Source organism: Camarhynchus parvulus, chromosome 1 (assembly GCF_901933205.1).
Source record: "Camarhynchus parvulus chromosome 1, STF_HiC, whole genome shotgun sequence".
In the NCBI taxonomy this organism is placed as follows: Eukaryota; Metazoa; Chordata; class Aves; order Passeriformes; family Thraupidae; genus Camarhynchus; species Camarhynchus parvulus.
The window spans coordinates 19,633,949-19,654,437 of NC_044571.1; the positions used below are offsets into that span (position 1 = coordinate 19,633,949).

The 20,489-nt window shown below is 42.2% G+C and overlaps 1 protein-coding gene across 2 annotated transcripts in view; it reads left to right on the forward strand.

Annotated features, from left to right (window-relative positions):
* Window positions 1-20,489, forward strand: part of ARHGAP6 (Rho GTPase activating protein 6) — a 292,853-nt gene that overhangs the window by 145,244 nt on the left and 127,120 nt on the right. Inside the window, exon 1 of one of the 2 annotated variants that reach the window (XM_030943803.1) lies at window positions 8,088-8,246. The exons of the other annotated variant lie outside the window; for it this stretch is intronic. Within the exon in view, the coding sequence (XP_030799663.1) occupies window positions 8,202-8,246 (45 nt within the window). The 5' untranslated portion in view covers window positions 8,088-8,201. Of the gene's footprint in view, window positions 1-8,087; window positions 8,247-20,489 lie in introns of those variants that run through there. 2 annotated transcript variants of the gene reach the window in all.

Sequence of the window (20,489 nt, forward strand, 5' to 3'; positions counted from 1 at the left end):
TTTATGTTTACTGGGCTGTGTTTTCAGCAATGTGCACTGCTAAGTACCGAGTTAGTCCATGGGTCTTGTTGGGTAAGGTATGAATCCATTTTGCCTGGACATATAAGAAAGGGCTTCTTACAGATCCCTTCCCCAAGCTCCAACTTGCATTGGTTTAGATTGTAGAAACACATGACTGTTGAAACAGGCTATCCAGGCAGTTGGACCAAAGGTCTTTAACACAGTCATTCCTACCTTTGGGTAGCACAGCTTGTTCTAGGGTTCTGTAATGGATGTGTCTGCAATGGCAGCTTCTCCAGGTGGGCACATACAGTCACTGCACTCATCTGGGTCTGGAAATGTGTGGAGCAGATCAAACACAGCATCTGCTTTAGACTGCCATGTCCCAAACTCTTTCAACTCTACTGTCTGTATAGAGTAGGACCAAATGGGGACCAAGATAACTCATGCATAGACACTGATGGAAACTATCTGAATCTGAAGAGGAGTCACACCTGGAACACTTGGACTTGGCTGTTGTTGTTTGCTCTTTTCCTAACTTCTTTACAATGTTTTTAGACTTAGGGTAAGAGGCATGCAGAGTGTTGAACATTCTGCATTTCTCCATCTCCACTTTGAGTACTGAAGTCTGTTTCCTCCTATTTCTATCACTTATCATGACAGGTCAGGGAAACTTTTATGCCTGAATCATTAGGTGACTGAAGTTTCTTACTAAAAAACAAATATGCTTTGGTGCTTTTGCAGCCTCAAGGTGAGAACAACAATAAACTTATGGCCAGGGAAAATGATGCTTAAATAAAACTCATTACTGCTTGAAACCCTCAGACTCCACACAGTGAAATTGTAACCATTCCTGTTCTTCAGAGTAAAACCAGGCAGTGAATGTAAATTGCTAGAGCACTCTGTAAAAATGCTCATTGCTAATTCAGTGGACAGTCATATATACAAGTTCAAAATACCTCATAAGGAACTCAGTGTGTGAGGTTATTGGATATGATTCCGTTTTATAAATACAAAAGAAGAAACATTTCAAAAGCCATTAATCACGCTAATGAGTAGAAATTTACTATAGTGGGAATAAACTGATTTATTGGATTTCAAATATTTCATTTGCAACTCCTTGAATTCACTTCTAATCAATCCAGGAAAACTATCCCTGAGTTACAAGCAGGCTGCATGGAGACTCTGGGTTTATGACTGAGAAAAAATCCTCCTGGGCTGTCCCAGAGCCCAAGGCCTGGGACTGATTCAAGAGTGTATATCTTTGGTAATGTCCATCAAGTGATCCAAGCCCAGGCCCAGTGATCCTGAAAACTCTCAGTTCCAATACCAGTGTGGGCTGGCTGGCAGAGCTGCTCTGCAGAGGCCTCCCAGCTATAGGACAGGCTGCCTGCCAGGGCTTGGCACCGCCAGAGATGGCACAGCCCTGCAGCTTGTCAGTGCCAAGACCTCAGGGCTTCACAGGACTGTGGCAAATCCTAATTCCATAGTAATTCTCAGGCTGCCTTTCTGGCTTCCCAGGCTCCCTGCCCTGGAGCAGAGATGTACTGGGATGCCTCCCAGGGACTGTCACTCCAAGGGCAGTTTGCATGAGTGCTCTGCCAGGGCTCAGAGAAAAGAGGAATTTTTGTCAGGCTCATTGCTAACCAGCAGACTGCTTCATGATTTGTCTTTATCTGGCTCAAAGAAAAAAAAGTACAGAAATTAATAGTTCACAAAAACTTTGAAAATGTTGGCTTTAGACTCAATCAGATGAAAGTCAAATTTTGAAAAGCAAAGTTCCTTCTCAGCTGGAACACTAGCTTTTCAACCAGCCTCAGTGAATACTATGAATAATAATACCCTGACTCTTAATTTACAGTTGAAATCTAGAAGAACACAATGTCCATCTGCTTACATGATCCCCAAATTATTGACAACTACAAAAACATGATGTTTGTAACCACTTCACATATAGCCTGAAATGTATTAAACAATGACTTCATTTGAAGAGGTTTGTTAACATTATGAATATTATTATTGTGGGTCACAAGAGGCTTGGTCTTGTTCCAGTCTTGAAGTAATTACTTTTACACTGCAAAACTGGTTTATGAATTACAACATTAAATCAAAATGTACAGTAGTCACGTTACTTCTTGGGAAGTTTATTGTGTAGTTATTGCTCCACAGACTAAATGGATTTTAACAATCCCATACTATTCATGAAACAATTTTGAATAAATTTTTGGTTTGTGAAAGAGCCCTTCCTCCTCCTAAATTCTTGTCAAATATTTAGATGGTAAATTTAGATAGGAGCCCATGCTGTCTGTTGATGATAAGCATTCTTCTTTCTAATCTGAGCAACCAGATCATGTATCTGTGAGTGACTTTGTTTCAAGTTAGTGGTTTAAAAACTTCTCTTATATAGCTGCAATTTCTGTAAAAGTCATATGTAATGAAAGAAAATTGTGTTTTTCTCCCTCTTCAGTTCTTGGAACACATTTAAGGGAGAAGAATAATTGCTAGTGAGAGCACAGCCCAGTTTTACTTTACAGTGGAGGTGAGTTGCAAGGAGATAAACAAGGAAGGAAATACATGGAGATCTACCCACTCTCAGGAACTAGAAAAATCTTCCAGTGAATTGTTATTTTCCCAGATGTGTAAGATTTACAGAGATGAGACTTCACTGAGGTTTTGGCTTGCATGCCTAAGTCTCCTAAGCTGTTTTGATACTCTTAACCTGGAAGTTCCATTTCTTCCCCCCTTATTTCCCTCCCCACCCCCACCTCCCCCAACCCTGGCATTCTTCCCCTTATTTTTATCTTGACCTGTGTCAGCAAGGAAAAACAAACATTAAAAAAAAATTAGGCCTGAAACCCAGTCATTCATCTTCACATGAAACTGTGAATGGTCACATTTATTTAAACTGCAGCCTCTAAGGCGAGAAAAATATGACAGGATAACTGGTATTTTCTTTTGCAGCTTTAAAACCCAAATTAATTCTAGTGACCCATGGGGTTAATGCTAATTTTTGTTGAAAAAATATTTTATGCTATGTTTTAGGGTACCTTGTTTGACCTACAAGTTAGTGGTTTGCAGTTTCAGTTTAAAGATATTCTGGTGAATTTTCACTGATGCTGGAAACAGAGACCATTGTGCATATGTAAGGGATACAAAGTAATTTAACCTTTTTCTAAACCAAAAGTATTTTAGATTAAATTTCTTTGCCATGCTGCTGATAACTCATAGTGCACTAATATGCACTATCACATGTAGGACATCACAGCCCAAGAGTCAATTACACAGTATGCATATATATATGGACTTATAAATTAAGAAGTGTAGTGATTTATCCTGCATGAGGTTCTGGTAGCACACCAGTGCTAACAAACTCCTGGATGTTTGCTAACATCTTTCACATTATGGGAAAGGTTTCCCTTGGGATTGCTCCATGGGTTGTCCATTCCTTATATCAAGTACTTACCAGAACAGCTGGTTTTGGCCTCGGGCCCTATTGTCCTGATTCTCACCCTTCCCTGTGGCTACATTTGTTGCTGCTGCTCTTTCCCTGCTGATGCCCCATCTGGCAGCAGCAGCTCTGGCAGTTCTGGCTGAGTGACCACAGGCAGAGGGCATGGAGAAGAGTCAAGGGTCCTCCTCTAGATGTGTACTGATTACATTCTTAGGAAAAGCTGCTCCTCCTGCCCCTTTGCACAGCACATTTTGGAGCTTTAGGTTATAATCTGGAGTCTGGTTTGCCCTCGAGGGCTCCTCGGCGTTGGCAGGAGCGTTCAGGAGCATTCTGTGGGTGTGCACGAGGTGCAGTTCCTCTTCCTCCACCTGGTGCAGGCACAGATAAGTGTTTGCATTCAGGTTGCTTTGTACGTGCCCCCCAGGAATAGGGCACTCACTTCTTCCTCACCAACTTGGGCAACTCCTTGAGAGCAGTAACAGGGTCACACTCTTCTCATGTATTAGGTCTCATATAACGAGCTTTCAGACATCGAGGAAATTACAGTGATCAAGTTCTTTCCAAACAGGATTTCTTTCTGTCTAAGAAGATTTGCATGATTATTGTAAAGAAGCATCTCCAGGAGTGAGGTGGCACTTCATTCTTCATGGGCATTAAGTACTGTTTCCCTAAGTTCTGTTACAAACTGGTAAGAAATTATCAACATATTTTGATTGGTAGCAAATAAATAAAAGAAAAAGAGTTTTGAACAAAATATTTTTGTAATGTATTATCCCTAAATTCTGATTCCTTAGTTTCTAGGTTTTGTTTATAGAACTTTGTGCATTTCATATACTTGTCTGTCATCTTTTCTCTCTCTTCTTTTTGGGAATTAGACTTAAACCATTACTTGTAGTGACCAAATGAACATTTGGCCAGGATAAGAAAAGTGCTAATTCCCCAAGGAAGAAGTGTGCTGCCAGTATCACTCTTGCCTCTGGTTCAGCAGCCACAGAGGCGAGTCTTTTCCAGATGTGGAGTTACCTCTGTATGGAAGCTGCTTTCGTGCACTATTGGAAAGGTCAGGTGAAACAAGACCTTCATGCTTGCTTCAGGCTTTTTCACCTGAAGATAGTGATTGTGTTTTCACCTGTATGGTAGCCCCTGCTTTTCTGAATGCAAAGAACCCAAAGAACCAAGGCACTGAGACTGTTAAGGACTTTTCTGAAAGTCAGATGAGATTTAATAGCTGGTCTCCCAGGTGGGCTTCTCCTCACTTAACTGCAGATGCCTGAAGGGCAGCCTCTGACCTAATTGTCATGAACTCCCTCTGAAGTAGCACTTCAATTTCTGTGCCCTACTTTAGATGTCTACTTGGAGTGACATACATACACACCAGATGGGTGGGCTTCTTCCTGTGGAAGTGGGAAGCATAGGGTGGTAAGCCGAGGTGGAGATTGTAGATGTTTACATTCAGGTTAGACAAATCCTTTACTGCAGTAAGGACCATGCTGGCTGTCCTCCCAAAACAGGATGCATTTGGAAACTTCTTCCTGCCTCATCTGATGAGACATCAGACATCAGGAGAGGAGTGACAGATTTAATAAAATCTGTTTGCAGGTATAAAGCCCACATTACAGCTCCTCAAAGCTGTTTAAGGAACAGCCACAATGGGAATCATGGAAAGCATGAATGGATTGAGTTGCCCTGGAATGAACATACAGGAAGCTAACTGTGATGCTTTCTCTCTTAAGAGAAGCTAACCTAGGAGGTTTGCACTTCCCAAAGTGAGCTGCATGCATTCCTTGGGTACACATTATCAGGTAAATAAAGGAGGAAGAAAATTTGGAAAGAACAGCTGGGAGGAATCATAAATGCATCATAAGTGAATAAGGATGGAATGTGAACGGGTAAAATGTAATCAGGATGGCCAGAAAGATGTGTCTGTAAATCTTGGTTGCTCAGTGGCTGAAGAGAGGGACAGATGATTGCGGGCAACTGAGTAGTACAGCTCAGTGGGTTCCTCTTCACTGCAGACCAGGGTGGGCTCCAAACCCTGAGCAGTCTGAAATCAGAGACTCCTTGGCCACCATAAATGCAGTGTAAGGGAGCTTTTTAATCACAGCCATAGCAGCTTGTGTTCAAAATGCAGAAAGCTTTTGTTGAGATCTGGCCTTTGAAAACACCTTCTGTAGTCACCAATTAGTTTTAAATTCTGATACTAGGTAGACACAGGAATCTTTTCTCCGTGTTTTTTATATTATGTGTACAGAATAAAGCCGGATTTAGTAACCTGTGTTTTTCTGGGTTGTTAACCGCCAAACTGTAAGTTTTTGCTCATAACTCTTCCTTGTCATCATAAAAAGTTCAACTGCAGTTTCCTTATCATATATTCTTTATTTTTAATCTTAGCTGCACCAATGTAACAACCTGTTATTATTGCAGAGCACTTCCATGCATGCTCTTCATCTGCCCCCAGTATCCTACTCCCAGCTAGACAGTCTCCAGATTTCTTTTGTGCCAGCTCTGGCACTCATCTCCTCCCTCAGAGGGCTGATTCAGTCTGCTAAATGGAAAGAAAGGTGTGTGCTTCATTTGCTGTATTGGTTTGTGAGAAGTACGGAGGCAGAGGGAAGGGAGGTGGTGGCAGTGTGTGGCTGGAAGAGGGGGATGAAGAGGGTTAATGGGAGGCAGACTCTCCTTTTCAGTGGCAATGAGTTTCTAGGCCAAACAAGTTTGACCTGCAAAATTTCACCTTTAGTCCTTCCCCTCTCTGGCTTCTCCCTCTAGGGCATTCTTTACCTTCCTGTTTTTCCCCCTTTCCCTGAATTACTCTGTTTTCTTTAAGTTTCGCATCTCTCCCTTTACTGGTTTGCTTCTTCTCTATCTTCTCTACCACTGAAGTTCTGCTCTCCTCCATACTATTTTCACCTTGGGGTATTTATTAGAAACAACACCCCTGTTTTAAACCTTTTGCAATGGTTTACATTTCCTTTTGCATTGCATCTGTGGTTAGAAGAAGCTGGTGATGGTATAGAACTTGAGCATAGAAATCCTGCAAACCTCTTCCCATCTTGCTCATCTACTTTCTGTGGTCAAACCTGCAGAGCAGACAAACAAATATTGGGAATCAGAGCATATGATACATGCATAGTTTCCCAACTGAAAACAAATCCTTGAAATAAGAAGCAGAAATTCAGAAGAGAAAATCAGGCATTCAGGGTTTATTTTTTTTACCCCTTTTTTCCCCGCCTACCTGCCTGGAGATTCTGATGATTTAAAGTTTGTTATATAAGGTTTCTTTCTGTTGGGTGCTGCTTTCCAATAGATGCTCTGCAACTGCTGAAGTATCTACCCTGCCTTGTTTTCCAGGAAGGGGAGCAGCACAGATTGTGCACCCGAGAGACAAAAATGGACTTTATTGGTAAATGCAGATACTGTGTTCTTTGTTCACGCCAAGTTGACTGTCCGTGGGAACACTTGAAGATTATTTCCTCTGCAATAGGGATTAAGACCCATGGAAGATCCATAACTGGAAGCTTGTTGAGTACTGTACATCAGCATCAGAGCACATAAAAACTTTGGCTCAACTGATTTATCTTTCCAGGATATATTTTGTAATATTGTACACATTTCTTTTTTTTCTCTCAAGATACCTTCTCCTTTTCCCCTAAAGTACTGCGCTACCTCTGTTTTGAGATAATGCGATGGACTAGTAGCGTTTGCCTAGATTGTAGGTTGGAAACTGATGAATTCCATTTATGTCATGCAGCACTACGATAAGGCCACTTCCTCAGAGAACAACTCAGAGTAACTGGGGGGGTTGCTGCCCTTACCAATATTTGTACAGAGTATTTAAAAATGATTATAAGGGTGAAAGGGGGCTCAGGAAATCATGTAGCCTGGCCTAGGCTCTGCTTAGGCTGTGCTTAGCTGAGGGAGGTTTATACATTTTTAAACACTTCCATTGATGGAATAATCTCCCCAGGCAAGTCACACAGAAGTCACTACTAATTATATAACAGAGCAGAATGCAATTTTCCTTCAGAATGTGTTTGATCTTCTACAGTTTGTGTAAAGACACATTCATGAAATAACAAATAGGCCATGACATAGCATTTTGTTTTGAAAAGTCTATGTGTGACAGAATCACGAGCCAGTTCACTGAAAGTACGCACTGTAAAACCATGAACAGGAAAGTTACGTTTTATTTGTCCCTCTCTCCTTCACCTTTAGGTCCTCGCCCGCAGGACCAGGTTCCTCGCCCCCAGGTGCTGCCAGGGGCCGGTGCGGTTTGCGCCGGGGCTGCGGGACGGGCCGGCCGGAGCCGCCGCTGCCGGGCGGCCGGGGCTCGGCACAGCGGCTCCGCGGGGCCCCGAGCCCGGCGGGCCCCGAGCCGGCGTCAGGGTCCGCCCGGGACGGCCGGAGCGGGAACGGAGCCGCCCCTGCGGGGAGGGCTCGCAGGTGCGCCGGGCTGAGCGCCGCGGGGAGGCACCGGGCTGGGCGGGAGAAGCGAAACCGCCGCCCCTCCAGCGGCGCCGGGAGCCGCCTCCTGCCGCTGCCGCCCGGCTCTGCCGAGGGGCTGCCGGCTCCCGCGGCGGGGTGGGGACAGTCGGGGGCGGGCTGCGGGCGGGAGTTACGAGGAGGGGCGCCGGGGGCCGCAGGCTGCCGGGCGGGAGCCCAGCGCTGCGGCGGCGGACGGCAGGTCGGAGTCAGTGCCCAGCGCCGCCCGGGTGGAGAGAGCGGCGCCGCCGCCCGCCCGTTCGCGCCCATGGGGGACTCGGTGTTCAGCGAGAGGCCAGCGCTGCGCTACGCGGTGAGTGCCGGGGCGGGAGGGGGCTGCGCGGGCCGGGGCGCCCACGTGTGCCGTGGGGTGGTGGGAACGTCCGTCTGTCCGTCCGCACAGGCGCGGAGCCGCGGGTCAGGGGGAGGTGGCTGCAGTCCTGCCCCGGCGGGGACTCGATGCGCGCAGCCTGCAGGCAGGGCGCCGAGCTGGAGGCTTTCCCCCCTTTCCCACCTGGGAGTGTCGAGCTTTGCTGGAGATGACATAAAATATATATATTTTAATTAATAAAGGAGCGGGCGATGCGGGGCAGCCGGACTGCAGCCGGCAGCAGCGGTGGCGGTGCCGCCTCTCCCCGGGGGTAGCGGGGCGCTCCGGCTCGGGGAGGCGCTCGGGGATCCCGGGAGCCCCGAGTCCGGCTCCGCTGCCTTTCTCTCGTCCGCGGGCTGGGCTGAGCCCAGCACCGGCAGGGCTCTCCGTGGCTGGTTCCGGCACCGCTCCCGCGGCCGTCCCGATAATAACACCATACTTTATTTAATTTCCTTCACGAGAGCTGGTGCTGTTGAGAAGCCGCTGCACTTCCACCAGCCTTATTAGGAACATTTTCTCGTTTGCTCCGGCAGGGAAAAAAAAAAAAAAAAAAAAAAAGCCGCGTAAAAACAACCAGCTGCCTCCTCTCCTGAAGTCATAAATAAACTCCAGCACGAGTTGTTGCTATTGCATGCGAGGGCTGGTGCCGCTCTCGTTTGCACCCATGTCAGTGATGAATACTTTTATTGCTGTTGTTGAAGTTGTGTGGGAATTGTCAGTCGGAGCTGGCTTGCTTCGCTGGTCCTGGGAGCGCGGCTGCTGGATTGGCGGGATGGGTTGATGGATTTCCTAGTGTATCAATTACGGGATACACTGCGATGTGCTTTTTTTTTTTCCTTGCTTCGCTTTGAGTCCTTCAGTATTGGACATGAAATTAAACTTCTTTTTATACACCCTTTTATTTTTAAAACCTTGTGTAAAAATTTGGAAGAGACTACTTGGGGGTTTTTTGGGCAGCAGGGTTTAATGTCTGTCTCTATACATGTTTTTGTACCCACTCAACTGTACGTGTTAGTGCATTCAGCTGCTGTAGTAATATGAGAGTTTTTAGAGGTAATGGTAAGTCAGCTAAGTTAGTTAATAGAAACAAATACCTTTGGTACTTGTAGTGATAGTGATTTCATCAGGAATCTAGTGGTCATACACCAAACAAATTGGAACCACTTCTTTCAGCAGGGTAATGGTGCCGTGAGTATTTCGATGCGTGGTGACCACTGCTAGGCACGTCACGTGCTAGCACCATGAAACTTTTATTACTTCCTGTGATTGTGCTTGTCAGTCTACCATTAACTACTAGGTGCAAACACATTATTGTTTCTGTCAGTTGGGTATCAGTCCTGTTTTATGCCCAGAGCCAGCAGCAGGTAGTGCATTGAATTCAGGACAGCAGGCATGCAAGGGAAGGAGGATGGCCAGCCATATCAGATGACCACTACCCCTTTGACAAAACCCCTGGTCTTTGATTGCTGTATATCGCAGCAAAAGGGAAATTGCACACCTGAGAATGAAAGTTCAAAGTATTTTTACTATTTTAGGATGTATTTCACTGATGAAGCAGCAACACATAGTTATATTTTGGAGGTAAGTGACATTTATAGTTGATACCACTGTCTTGCCTGGAGAATTGGGGTCTGGATGCTGTGCATAATCCATGCCCAGGCTTAACATGGAGTCTGTGAAAAACCTGGATGAGAAGAAAAGTGTACTGACTTGATGAAGAGCTAAGACTGTAGAGCTTTCTTGTATTGAGACCTTAGTAATTACCACTTAAATGTAGTGAAGTACCATTCTCATTAAGTAGTTGCGTGGTGTAAATACAAATCAAGTCCTTGGATTGTTTTGATAACTGTGAAATAAAAATTATGCAGTGTTATAGCATTTAATAGCCATTAATTTATTGGCAGAAGAAATTATAGTGATTTCTGTGGTGAGCTTCTCTTCCAGTTTTCAGGACTGATAATTAAAATTTCATGGTTTTCATAAAAGGAAGCATCTGCGCTGGCATCTTTGTTCCAAACAGCAGTGTGCTTTTGAAGGCAGTCTCCCAGTCTTCCTCAGTTGTTTGCTTTGCTTCATGTCTCAGGGTAGTCAGAGCACAGGAAACAGCATTTGTTCAGGTGATGCTGAAGTGGGGAATGTGCTCCTGGTGCTTCTCAGCTTGGAGGGTATTTGAGCCTCAGGACCAAGCTAGAGTCAGCTAAACTTGGAAAATTTGTGTTGTTTGGACATTCCATCCGCTGTACCAGCCCCTGAGCTCTGCAATGTGCTATAGCCAGTGCAACACAATAATGTAGCCATAAATCAACAGGGATGGCACTGTGATTCTGAGGCTTCCTAGTGTGTTTGCAAGCATAGCTTATGCAAACACAGACTTAATAGCTTAAGACTGTTATGTCAGTGGCTATGATCCCATCACCTATAGCACATTGGATCCTGTGTGTGTTAAGTGAGAGTGGAATGACTGATAATTATGTCACAGTTCCATTCTGAACTCTGCATTGGTGTTGACTTACCTAAAAACTCCACTAGGCAAAGAGGTGATTTTAATACGCTGAAATATTGTTTTCGGAGAAAAGTAAATTAAAAGAAACCAGCCAGTTGAAAATGAATAAAAATATATTATTAAAGGAGTAGGTGTAAGAAAAACAAACCAAAATGCAGACTGGGAGACAGTTATGCTTGCATTAGATCACAGAAACAATTTTTTTCCCTCCTGATATCTTTTCATTGGTCCAAAGACTCTTTTCCCTTTCTTATATGTTTAGATGACATTTTTATTAAAACTTAGAGAAAGGTAAATAATATCTCATTCTTGATGTATGTTGCCTGGCCAAACTGTACTCTTTAATTTTTTGACATGGGTTAGTTTACCTGTCCATTAATCATCTGGCTGAATTACTCTGAATTAAAAGCTCTTTTTGGTATCATGGTGTTTGTAACTGATACTAAAATCTCCAAATGTTCCAGGAACAGTTTTCATATAGTTTCATTTAAAGAGATGGTCACCTTCCTCATTTGAGATTTCTTTTTGTTTATTGCTAAATTCGTTTTTCCCCCTCCATCTTAGTAGCTTTATGGGGGAACTAAAAAGTTGTTTCATGTATTTTGGTTAAAACACCAGAGAGATCCATTGGTTACTTGAGATGTAGAGTTTTTTTGTGTGACAAAAATACTCAAAACAGCCTCAGCTGTTGCCCAATCAACCGGCCCCTCAATGGTTCAAAGCAGGAAGCTTGGAGAATGATCTGGTTTGGATATAGCCATTTTAATCTTAGTGTAATATCTTTAATCTTGTTTTGTCTTGAAATATTTACCAGAAAGGATTTCCCTCAAGGGAAAGGACATTTTACCCTGATGAGGAAACTCTGACTGTCTTTCACCAGGGAATATGAGAAAATGGGGAGGAGCTGGGATTTGGAAGTGGCTGCCATGACTTGAGGGATGCCTTGGGGAATTCATCTAAGGAGAAAATATGAGACTTTCTCGGGGCCAAAAATTGAGTGTTCTGGCATCCAGAGTGGAAGGGATATGTGAGTCCTTGGACAATGCAACTTTGAGTTGGTTTAAGCTTCTCACCTCAAATTCAGACATTGGAGAGTATTTTGAGAAAAGAAGGGTTTTTTCCAGCCTCCAGCAGTGTTTGGGGCTTTGTATTGTGTGTTTGCTCAGCCTGTGCCCAGCTGACTCTTGCTGGGCTGATAGGCAGACTTGCTACTCCCTCTTTGGTGTCTTAAATCCATGAGTCTGCATGGAAGGATGGAGAAAACAGAAGAAACAGTTTTCACTGGAAACTATGACACTAGGAAACCTTATTTTCTCCCATCCTGAATAGTCACAAGCAAAGTTAACTTGTTCAGAAAGTTTAATTGCTCTGTAGGTGTTTTTTTCAAATTAGGAAATTTTGAGGAAAACTATCAAATTCACAAAATAAGCAAGCTACAGAAGAAGCAATTAGCAGTAGAGGAGTAGTTCAATGTCAGATTTCTGGCATCTGATTCTTGGATTTTATTTGTCAAGGACTTATCTCACCTTATGCATGTTGGATTTTTTGGAAGGAGGAATATGATTTCTGAGGATGTTGAGCCCAGTGCTTCATTCTTCATTTGGGTGAAATTCCCAGTGACAGTGGTGACTCATGCTTGCACTTCTGCAACGTTTGAAAGTACTTCTATTGCTAATCTCTAAAGAGCATGTATAAATATAGGAAGTGAGCTCTCTTTGTCACTCAGTTTGAACACCAAGACCAAGCTTTGATTGGGATTGGTGGAATTTGAAGTGAGTCCAGCTGTTTTTTTATCTGCTACGCAAAGTGTCCATGAGTTAACACCAAAGAGCTGGAATCCAGGAAGCAAGGGGCTTGTGTGTGTTGCAGGATTTTAAAAAGTTACAGGAAGTAGATTTCCATTCTGATCAGATTCTGTTTTTTTATAGCTGTTGAACACCTCATGTATTCTGGGAGCTCTTACTGACGTGTGGATATCACTGTTCTTCCTCTCGTGTGCAGGAGAAAGATGGGGGCAGATGCAGGTGGAGTTGGGCAGGACTTGCTAGGTTAGGTGCAGAGCCACACTGATGTGGTTTATTAGTCTGCTCCCAGACACTGGCAGGAATACAAGTGGCCTAAAATACAGAGAAAGTGGCCACCCTGTGTATAGACAGCAGGAGGTAAAGCTTCCCTTTATTCATTTTCTCTGTCTGTCTCTAGCATAATCTGTCCCTGCAGAGCAATTACAGTTCTTGTAATAGTACTTGCAAAGATGCTGTTTAGTAAAACTCCCACGTGAGTGATCTTCAGGGTTTCTCTGCAGAGGGGCACACAATCATTAGGCTCAGATGTGGTGCTGTGCTTCCCCAGGAAGGCTTATGCTGATACAGCTTCTACAGGAGAAGATTGAATCAACCAGCCCCAGTCCTCTGCAAAGCTTCAGGGTGATGTTTTGGGCTGAGGTCTGCCTGAGCAGCAAGGTCATGCTTGGCTAAAATCAGCGCCTGTGCCTAGAATGAAGGTTAGCCATGTAGATGAAGTGCAAGATGAGGATTTCAGTCTCTGTTATGTCCTTGTTTGGTGACTTTAGAGCAAGGCTGTTCTCTGGTCCTTTTTCAATTTTTTCTTCCCTTGTGGAAATACTTCTCTTCCTAAAGAACCTGTGTGTGCAAACATGCTAGCCTTTAGAGATTGTTCATGTATGATGGTGGTGTGAATACAGAAGTACCCTGAAGTAAAAATGTTGAACTCCACCTAGTCAATATTCCCCACACAAACTGATTGTTTGTATTCCAGTTCTGTTTTCCAGAAGCTTTTTGAAATTTGCAAATGCGTCTTCACACTTCTTTCAGCCTGAAAAGTAAAGTAAATGGAAGATGATTGAGGTCACAGATATATTTAGGTAGTTGGTTCTACTTGTATTTATCTTCAGTTGCAAATTGGTTAACTTTTATGCACAAATGTCTGTGTACAACTGTGAGGAAGGAAATTTAGTTACTCAGGAGATTTGTTTCTGTAGAGTTATATATAGTAAAGTAGTTTTGCTGGCTACAGCTCTTCAAAATTTCATATGTATTTAGAATTTAAATCTCAAATGAAAATGACACCTAAGGAATACCCTGGTTTACATGTCATCATGTAAGTGGGGATTTTTGAACTTTCATTTGTCTGCTAAGGACCTCTGTTATTCACCCACTAGTATTTCTGGGCAAGGTGTGTTTGCTGCTCTTGTTCTAATGGAATATCTCTACCTGCAGCAGGAATACAGCTGAACTCTTAGTGACTTGGAAAAGATGTACTCAGAGTTCAAATTTCACACTATTGCTGCCTTTCTGGGACATTTGAGAATATAGAAAGACATTTCACTTCATGGAGTGAAATGGCTTTTACTTGTCTAGGGAATAAAGGAGGTCTGCATGCATTGTACTGCTTACAAAAAGAATCTGACAGCCTTTCTGTAGCATGCCTTGGCTGACAAGTCCACATGGTTCACATTAAGTTTCTCTAAAGGGGTGTCAAACCTTAGTGCTCCCTTGGAAGATACCTGGATCTTACCAGGCATGGCTGACTCAAAAAGAAAAGTAAGTAATGTTTTTTCTTTCGAATGCTTGCTATCTAAGTGTTATTGATAGCTCACATTTAAAAGGATTTTCTGAATATATTTTCTACTAAATCAAAAAATGTTATGCTGATGGAAAATTGAATATTACAGCAGTACTTAAATAGACTGTATTTAGTGTTCAGTTGCTAATGGTAACCTAAGTAAAGTTTGGGTTTTTCAGGCTGTGGTGCCCTCAGGTATGCAGGAAGAGTAAGTGCTGATCTTAACTGCCTGCTGTTATTTTATGCTTGGATGCTTTGCATTTTTGAAACAGGTGATTGAAGCTGTGGAAATTATACTGGAGGCTGTTGATATTACATCATACAATTGAATTGTTTACTTCAGAAGAATACCTCATACTTTTGTGCATTAGTTTATGTGAATCTGATTATCGGTCACTTTTGCTGCGCTGCCATGAAGATAGATGATCCTGTGATTTTATAACTACTACACTTCTATGTAACTACAGTAGATTAGAGCCAGTCTTCACTGTTTCTGTTTACCGTAGATGATCAATTTCTTTGAAGTCAAGCATCTTGTATAACTAAGTATACCTGCAGCACCCAGACTTTGGCCTGTCTAATCTCCTGAAACTTGCTGTTGTCTTCTTTTGATGTTGATAAAGGTATAATACTTGCAAAGTTTTAAATGTTTACAAAGTCAGTTGTGTTGTTTGGGGTGTCAGGTTTGGTGCAGAGACCTAAATTAAATGGTGTTTAATGATGAATATTTTTCCCCTTTTTCCTGTTAGTTTGTAAAAGGTCCTGTTACACTCATCTATACGTGACTTGGCATATGGATCCAGTATCTTTGCTGGCTGAAATTCTCATTTGTGAAATTACTGTATTTTTTCCAGTCTGGTCCTATTAATAAAGATCCTGAGGCTTGCAAAGCACTTTGTTTAAACACAAGCTGTGGAAAAGAATCTGAAGATCATTGTTCGATTAAGCTTGCTTAAAAACTTGGAAATGTATTTCTGCTTTCCAGGTGGGGTTTTGAATGAGCACAGTATGTAGAGCTATCTCTACATACCAAAAAAAAAAGCAAACCCATAAACAACTAAACAACTTGTGCAGGAAGAAAACCATTGGTACTTGCAGCCTGGTCCTGTTCTTGCTGAAATATATCCCAGCTCATGAAACAGATGTGGAGTCCAACTTTGTGCAGAGGCCACACCCTCCATTTCCCTTGTCTCACATTCCAGTGACCCTCTGGATTAAAACCATCCTTTAACTGGTACTCTGGCCCTAAATGTTTATTTTTTTCTTTTGTGGTAAATTGTTCTTGTTCTGTATCACTGCAGGCTGTCATTAATATTTGCATACTGTTATTATGTATCCTTTTAAATGTCAGATTTTGTAGCTGCACATATTGACTGTTGGAAATATTCCCAATTTCTATGAAAGTTATCTTAAATAAAAATGAGTGATTTATTTTACTGCAGAGTATGGCACTGAGGAACTTGTGATAGAATGTCAGAGGGGTTTTCTTGTTTGCAAGCAGAGATCTCTATGAGTAATTGAGGGAACCCACTGATTAGCTGGTTGCTTCTCCCAGATGCATGTTTCTGTGGTCTCCCTTATGAATGCTTTTGTTGTCGAGTTCACAGCCTGTTCTGTCCTCTGAGGAACAGGTGGCAGGAGGGGAAGTACATGGCTTGGGTTTTAACTGGAGGGTGCATGTCTTTCAGAGCTGTAGCTGCTGAATCTCTTACTTCTTGTGGTGTCTGCAGTGTCTTGCACAAGTAGAGGCAGCAGCAATGACCAGGGGGTTTTGTTTCAACCCATGAGAAGCACATGTGAGCCTCAGGGGCTGCCCCTGCAGTGAGGGATGCAACATGTTCGTGTTTTGAGCCCAGGTTCATATCTCAGTGGTGGGTTTTCACTGGAGAGATGCACGTGCATAGCTCTCAGCATTATCTGGCTGACAGGCAGCACATTCCAACACCTCTGTTTAGCTCAGGAGCAGGGGAGCTGCTGAGCCATGTCCTTGTGACCTCAAAAGCTGAATTACCTGAGCTGCCTGCTGGAGGAACACAGGAGATGACTGCCAGCTGTGACACAGACTTCGAACGCTGAGAATTGCACCCCTCACTTCCAGCTGTACGTGATGGACACAAGCTGAAGTTTTCCAGCAGTGAAAAAACTGCAATGTCACACAAGTGCATGAGTCAGTCTGGCTCTCAGCATGACCTGGTAGCTTTGGATTTAAAGCCACTAGGATTTCCAGAGGCAGTTCACAGTCCTTCTTCAGCAGAAAGTGAACCCCTGCTCAGTTGTGGTTCAGGACACACAATTTTATCTCTTGGTCAGGGGTCTTGCTGGTGCATCGGTCTGGGCGGCTTTGTTTCCTTGTGGCTGAGTGAGCCTGCAGTTGGACACTGTGGCTGGAAGAAATGAAGTTGCTAGTGATGAGCTTTGTTCTCAGTTACTGAGGCCTGATAATATTCAGTTACTGAGGCCTGAATTTCTCTATAAATACTTTTGTTTTTTTTTTTTTATTATTTTTGCATGTCTTACCCTGAAATGTATTCACAAGGTCCGATTTAGATTGATGTAAATCTGAAATTCAGTCTAAGGCCACAGGAGCATGGACTAATTAAATGCAAATTTTTGAGCTTTAGTACCCCTCACCTGTCTTCTTCCACAATATATCTGCATTTTAGTCAAGGTTTTCCATGCATGAATGCACAGCCCATGTGAAGCAATGTCAAATTGGAATTTAGGAATTGGAATTTTATCATAGTAAATTAGGAATTTACTATGATAAAATGTTGTAAGAGGGCAGAATTAACCTCAGTCAGAAATACAGAGGAGAAAAAGGGTAAAAAGAGCAAACTGTGCAGTCCCCTGTACATTGTACATTACTCTGTCAAGTGTTTTTGTTACTTTATTGTAACAAAAAGAGTTGTTTATGTTTATTTACAGAAGAGATGCTCTTGTCCTTTTTGGATGCTAATCAGTTGATTATTTCCCTTCTGGCTACCTATATTATTTTGGGGAGGCATTCTTCCTGCTGCGAGTTCTCTAATGAACAATGGTTGTCCCACTACAGGTGATTCATGGCTTTGGAAGTGGTCCTTGCAAATCTTGATTTTCTGATAGCGCTGTAGTCTTGAAAGCACTCCTTTATATGAGAAATTTGTGAGTCTCCAGCTACCGAGTCTTTCTGCACGATTTTGGATAGTTTATTGTGAGTGATGCTGAATTATGTATTTTACTTCCAGGAAGTATACACAGTGGCTGGAGAGTATTTAAATCATTCGGTATTAGAGCAGCATTTCTGGCCATGAGTTAAAATTGCCATTGTGCCCATTGGTCTCTAAATTAGGCTGAACTCGAGTCAAGACTGTGGCCCTTGCTACAGTGCTATGACTTTAATTTTGTCAATACTGTGTGTCACACCAGTTTGTATCATTTTTCCTTTCTGCATTTCCATCATCCATGTACAGTCATCCCATTATGTATTTTTGTTGGTTCAGGCTTTCTCCAACCCAGGTAAGCATGAACTATTTTTGTGCCCTTAAATATGTCATAGATGCCTTTAGTCATCTTCTTGGAAGTGATGGGAAAGAATTACTTGGCTGACTGTCAAATTTATTGTCTTTCAGCAACTTTGAGGTCTGTACAGCTGAATTTGAAAAGATGCCTTTACTAGGAGCTGTCCCTGTTCATCTGGCCAGCTGTGGCTTTTTTTCTTTCTCCTATGGCATTGCCAGATAATACCCAGTAATTGTTGCTGTGCAGCAAAACAATTCTATGCTGTTGCAACTCCTTTTCTCTCTGCAAGATTGAAAAAGGTGAAAGGGACAGTGTTTCTGCCCTACCTTAAATAAAGAGTAACTAAAATGTGCACAGGGAGGAAATCTGATTAGTAACAAGGTGCTGTTGTTTTGATTTTTTTGTTTTGATTTTTTCTCTCTCTCAAGCACAACATCAAAGTTTCTTTGACAAGAAATATTATTGCCAGAAAGTCCTTAAAATTATTATCTATGCCTGCAAATAGAGTGTCTGTTCCTTTAGCTAGCATGCAATATTAAGCAGAGTTTACTTATATCTTACTGTATTTTGTACTAGTTGTTTAAATAATTTGCCCTTTATGTAGAATTCATGCCTGAAATTCCAGCTGAAGAAGTATTATTGAATTCCTTTCCTTTACTATCATGTTTCTGATGATGTTTTTTTATCTATTGCTTATTTTAAAGCTCTCTTAAATTCTTTCTCTTGGAGGAAAGTGAGAAGATGAACCATCATCATGAAATACATATGCTGTATAGGTCATGCACAACAATTTTAATAAAAATGCTGTGCAGAGCACATTTATCAGCCTAACTCATCCTGTATGATTTCTGTTGGAATATTTACACTTTTGGATCAATTTTCTATATACCACATAATACCATACATTGGCTATTAATAACTATTTACTTAAATGTGTGAGGCTTTGCAGATTAGAGTGTCCCTTTCACTAAAAGTTACAGGAAATAACAAGGTTCTTCACTTCTCTCAAGTTATGTGTGTAATTTGGTAATATACATTCTCCCAATTTAGGGTTGGTAGAGCTCAGATCTTCATGCTATTGCCATTTATTTATTATATTTAATTTTGCTGGTGTTCTTTTGCAAGGTGGGGCTTTGGTTTGAACTCTTCAAATTCAGATAAAGACCTTCAGCTGCAAAGATTGATGTTAAAATGACTGCTTTTGTTTTTCCCCTTGTCTTGTACAGATTGTCATAGCATTGTGTGTGTTAGTCTTGTGTATTTGAGACACTTGTAGGTTTGGGGTGCAAGGCCAGGCCAAGTCAAGGTTTCATTTTACATGGATGAATATTTTCTTTACAGTATATATTACTGAAGTTTTCTGAAATGGTGCAGCTCTGCTCCCAAGGTCTGGTGGAAAACAAACTTAAAAATGGAGAGCAGATTTCAGTCACTGCTTTTGAAAATCCCAGCAGTCACATGGCTGCTTGACAAGGGGTGAGGATGGTTTCAGTGTTCATGAAGCCAGATTTATAAACTGACAAGAGCAGAGTTTGTACATAGCTTGTTCTGTAAAGTGCTTAATGCATTTTGGTGCATTTAGAAGCAATAATGTGTAATAGAGTGTGTACGTATTTCCTTGGTTTTCACAAATAACCTTGTTATGTTCTTGGTGATTCATCTTGCTGTTTTCTCCCATGAAGCTTTTTTTTCCCACTAATGGTAATACTACTCGGTTTTCTGTGAACTCAGTAGAATTTCTATTTATCTATTAAGAACGCAAAATCAAGGGGGAAAAGGGGAGGTCACATTTATTCTGGGATGAGTTACCATGAAGAATTAATGTCTTGTTATTTTGCCTAAACTGGTCTCTAGCTATCTTTGTGGATACCTTTTAAAGCAAGCTTGAATGCAGCTTTAACAGGGTGATTGGAGCAAGGCAACAATAAATACTCTGACTCATAACAGTGTGTATTTAGGTATTTAGACATAGATTTAACTCTAAGTGCAATTTCTCAATCTGGCTCCAAATAAGCAGACAGAGAAACAGACATTTTGATTCCATTTATCAGGCAAATGAGGTTGCTTTTATGTGAGCTTTCTTCGAATCTCCTCAAGGCTTCCCTGCTTGAAGCAGAAGTGGCTAAATGAATGGCTCTGGATTCCCTGTCACCTTTATAATTATGTCTTATGATGCAAATTCATTGCATTTGGGAGTCCTTTTTGTCCATGTTAAGCCACATGCAGTTCAGATGGTCCCAGCCTCTACCTAGGTGGTGCTTTCAGCCTCAATGATGGTTACAAATAAGCAAATATAGTGAAGATTGAAGATCGGGACTATCCTGACCTGCTCAGAGCTGCAGGAGTTGTTCACATTTGTTTCAAACAAGAGAAGCAATGTGGTGTTTGGGTGGGCATTGTAGATACAGTCCTGCTGACGGTGTAGCTGGATTTCTTCCTGAGCTCCATTCCTGCTGGCAGGATCACTGCCCCTTTGGCCAGCATACACCAGTGTTGGGTGCCTGCTCTGAGTAACACTTTAAAAGAATTCCTTGTACAGAAACGTGTTGACACTCAAGAAAGGGTTGAAAAAATACTCCTGTCCTCTGGTGTTCCATGAA